At 52.6% G+C, this 2,699-nt stretch overlaps 1 protein-coding gene across 1 annotated transcript; it reads left to right on the top strand.

Annotated features, from left to right (window-relative positions):
* Positions 1-1,435: 1,435 nt before the first annotated feature.
* On the top strand, positions 1,436-2,473 carry LOC138364846 (uncharacterized). Its single transcript, XM_069324824.1, has one exon. It carries the CDS (start codon positions 1,436-1,438, stop codon positions 2,471-2,473), a length of 1,038 nt encoding a protein of 345 aa, XP_069180925.1.
* The last annotated feature ends 226 nt before the right edge of the window (positions 2,474-2,699 follow it).

Here is a 2,699-nt window from a genome sequence, read left to right as displayed (position 1 = left end):
GTATGTATGTATGTATGTATGTATGTATGTGTGTGTGTGTGTGTGTGGGGGGGGGGGGTGTGCGCGCGCGCGTCAGATCAGGACACTTGAAACACCAGAAGCAAATCTTGAATTACGCAGCCTGTTGCTATGACCTTGTGCGTGCGCGCGCATACAAACACGCTTATAGTTGCTTTTGTGTTTGTTGTAAGTGATGCTGGTGCTCCCCCCCCTCCCCCCCCCCCCCCCCGATGACGAGTGTCGCTGCTGGCCTTGCTAGCAACATGCACAACTGCAATTAAACTATTATCAACGATTGATAGCATATTTTTGATTATCTCTCTCTTAAGTCACAAAGACTTTGTGACGTGAATGAAACCGGATTGATTAGCGGAGGCAAACTGTGCATTGACTGTCTGGTAATGACTGGTGTGGATGGGGGTCAGCAGGTTTGGGGTGGTGTGGATGGGGGGTCAGCAGGTTTGGGGTGGTGTTGATAGGGGGGGTCAGCAGGTTTGGAGTGTAGGGGTGGTGTTGGGACAGAAGGTGTGGGGCAGCCAGCTATAGACATTCCTTCCCTGAGTCAGGCTTAACACCCCGTCACAACACATCACACCAGACATACCACACACCCGACGCCACACCCCCCGACCCCCGACGCCACACCCCCCGACGCCACACCCCACCAGGAACGACACACTTCAACTCAAGACACACTTCAAACACCAACTCTCTATTTTTGTCGTTAAAGTAATTGTACTCCCTCAAGACAATGCACAAATTAATAACCTTCCTTTAACATTTGTCAAGTATTCAGAAGCCTAAAACATTTCAAATACCAGTGGGAAGACTTTTGTCTATAGAAAACCCTTCTGCAATGGTTTATTTTTAACCAACAGTTTTATAACACAATCAAGGGATAAATACACTACCAGGTGTACCTCGCTTCTCGGTGTAAACACAATGAGTTTACTTTTAGTCCTGAGCCACGTTCAGGGGCTACAGTATACCTGCTGGCTGGTCAGTGACTGGTAGCCTTACATGACCCTCAAGAGGTTGATAAAGAGTACCCAAGAGCCCCAACAGGAAACCAACAAGTGTAAACCATTTTTGCCAGCCCTCATCACAAGACCAGTTTACCTCAACCAGGCGTAATATATCATTAGTCTAATACCTATTGATTGTGTAAACAAAGAGCTTTGTATTATGTACACGAAGAGAAACGTGTCTTTCCTGAAATATTTCAGAAAAAACTTTTCTCACGTAACGTGCATTAAGTTGGTGAAGGGTGTAGTGGGGAGCACCTGGGTAGTGACAGGACAAGCCTTCACACCCACCTGCTGGAGGGGTCACTCAGGAGGGCCTGGGGGAGGGGTCACTCAGGAGGGCCTGGGGGAGGGTGGGGGGAGTGGGTGGGGAGGGGGACACCTGCGTGAGGGAGTGACATGGGAAGAGAATGTCATTAGCCATTCACACATACGTGAGACGAGAGAACGCTACATCAACGACATTTAATGGATATACAGGCAGCCGACGCCAGGCAGCCGAAGCCAGGCAACGGATATACAGGCAGCCGACGCCAGGCAGCCGAAGCCAGGCAACGGATATACAGGCAGCCGACGCCAGGCAGCCGAAGCCAGGCAACGGATATACAGGCAGCCGACGCCAGCCAACGAATACACAGGCAGCCGACGCCAGGCAACGGATATACAGGCAGCCGACGCCAGCCAACGAATACACAGGCAGCCGACGCCAGGCAACGGATATACAGGCAGCCGACGCCAGGCAACGGATATATACAGGCAGCCGACGCCAGGCAACGGATATATACAGGCAGCCGACGCCAGGCAGCCGAAGCCAGGCAACGGATATACAGGCAGCCGACGCCAGGCAGCCGAAGCCAGGCAACGGATATACAGGCAGCCGACGCCAGCCAACGAATACACAGGCAGCCGACGCCAGGCAACGGATATACAGGCAGCCGACGCCAGGCAACGGATATATACAGGCAGCCGACGCCAGGCAACGGATATATACAGGCAGCCGACGCCAGGCAACGGATATATACAGGCAGCCGACGCCAGGCAACGGATATATACAGGCAGCCGACGCCAGGCAACGGATATATACAGGCAGCCGACGCCAGGCAACGGATATATACAGGCAGCCGACGCCAGGCAACGGATATATACAGGCAGCCGACGCCAGGCAACGGATATACAGGCAGCCGACGCCAGGCAACGGATATACAGGCAGCCGACGCCAGGCAACGGATATACAGGCAGCCGACGCCAGGCAACGGATATACAGGCAGCCGACGCCAGGCAACGGATATACAGGCAGCCGACGCCAGGCAACGGATATACAGGCAGCCGACGCCAGGCAACGGATATACAGGCAGCCGACGCCAGGCAATGTCCCTGAGGCTGGGACTGACGGTCTCAACAATTCACTTTTGCTCACCACATTAGGCGTGGTTTCCTCGGGGGATTGAGAATATAGCTTCAGCCCCGTTGAAGAGCTGAGGTACAATACGCTGAGGGAGAACTCAAGAGGTCCTAGGGCCAGATTCCCGAAAGCACTTATGCAAACACTTACGAACCTGTCTATCTTTTCTCAATCTTTGACGGCTTTGTTTCCAATTATTAAACAGTTAATGAGCTCCGAAGCACCAGGAGGCTGTTTATAACAATAACAACAGTTGAATGGCAAGTTTTCAT

The sequence above is a fragment of the Procambarus clarkii genome, chromosome 15, assembly GCF_040958095.1.
Source record: "Procambarus clarkii isolate CNS0578487 chromosome 15, FALCON_Pclarkii_2.0, whole genome shotgun sequence".
NCBI lineage: Eukaryota > Metazoa > Arthropoda > Malacostraca > Decapoda > Cambaridae > Procambarus > Procambarus clarkii.
Note: the sequence above shows the minus strand (reverse complement) of the source record. Positions and strands in the feature narration are given on the sequence as shown.

Excerpts from the sequence above, each read along its gene's own strand:
- LOC138364846 (XM_069324824.1), top strand. The coding sequence starts at position 1,436 with ATGTCATTAGCCATTCACACATACGTGAGACGAGAGAACGCTACATCA.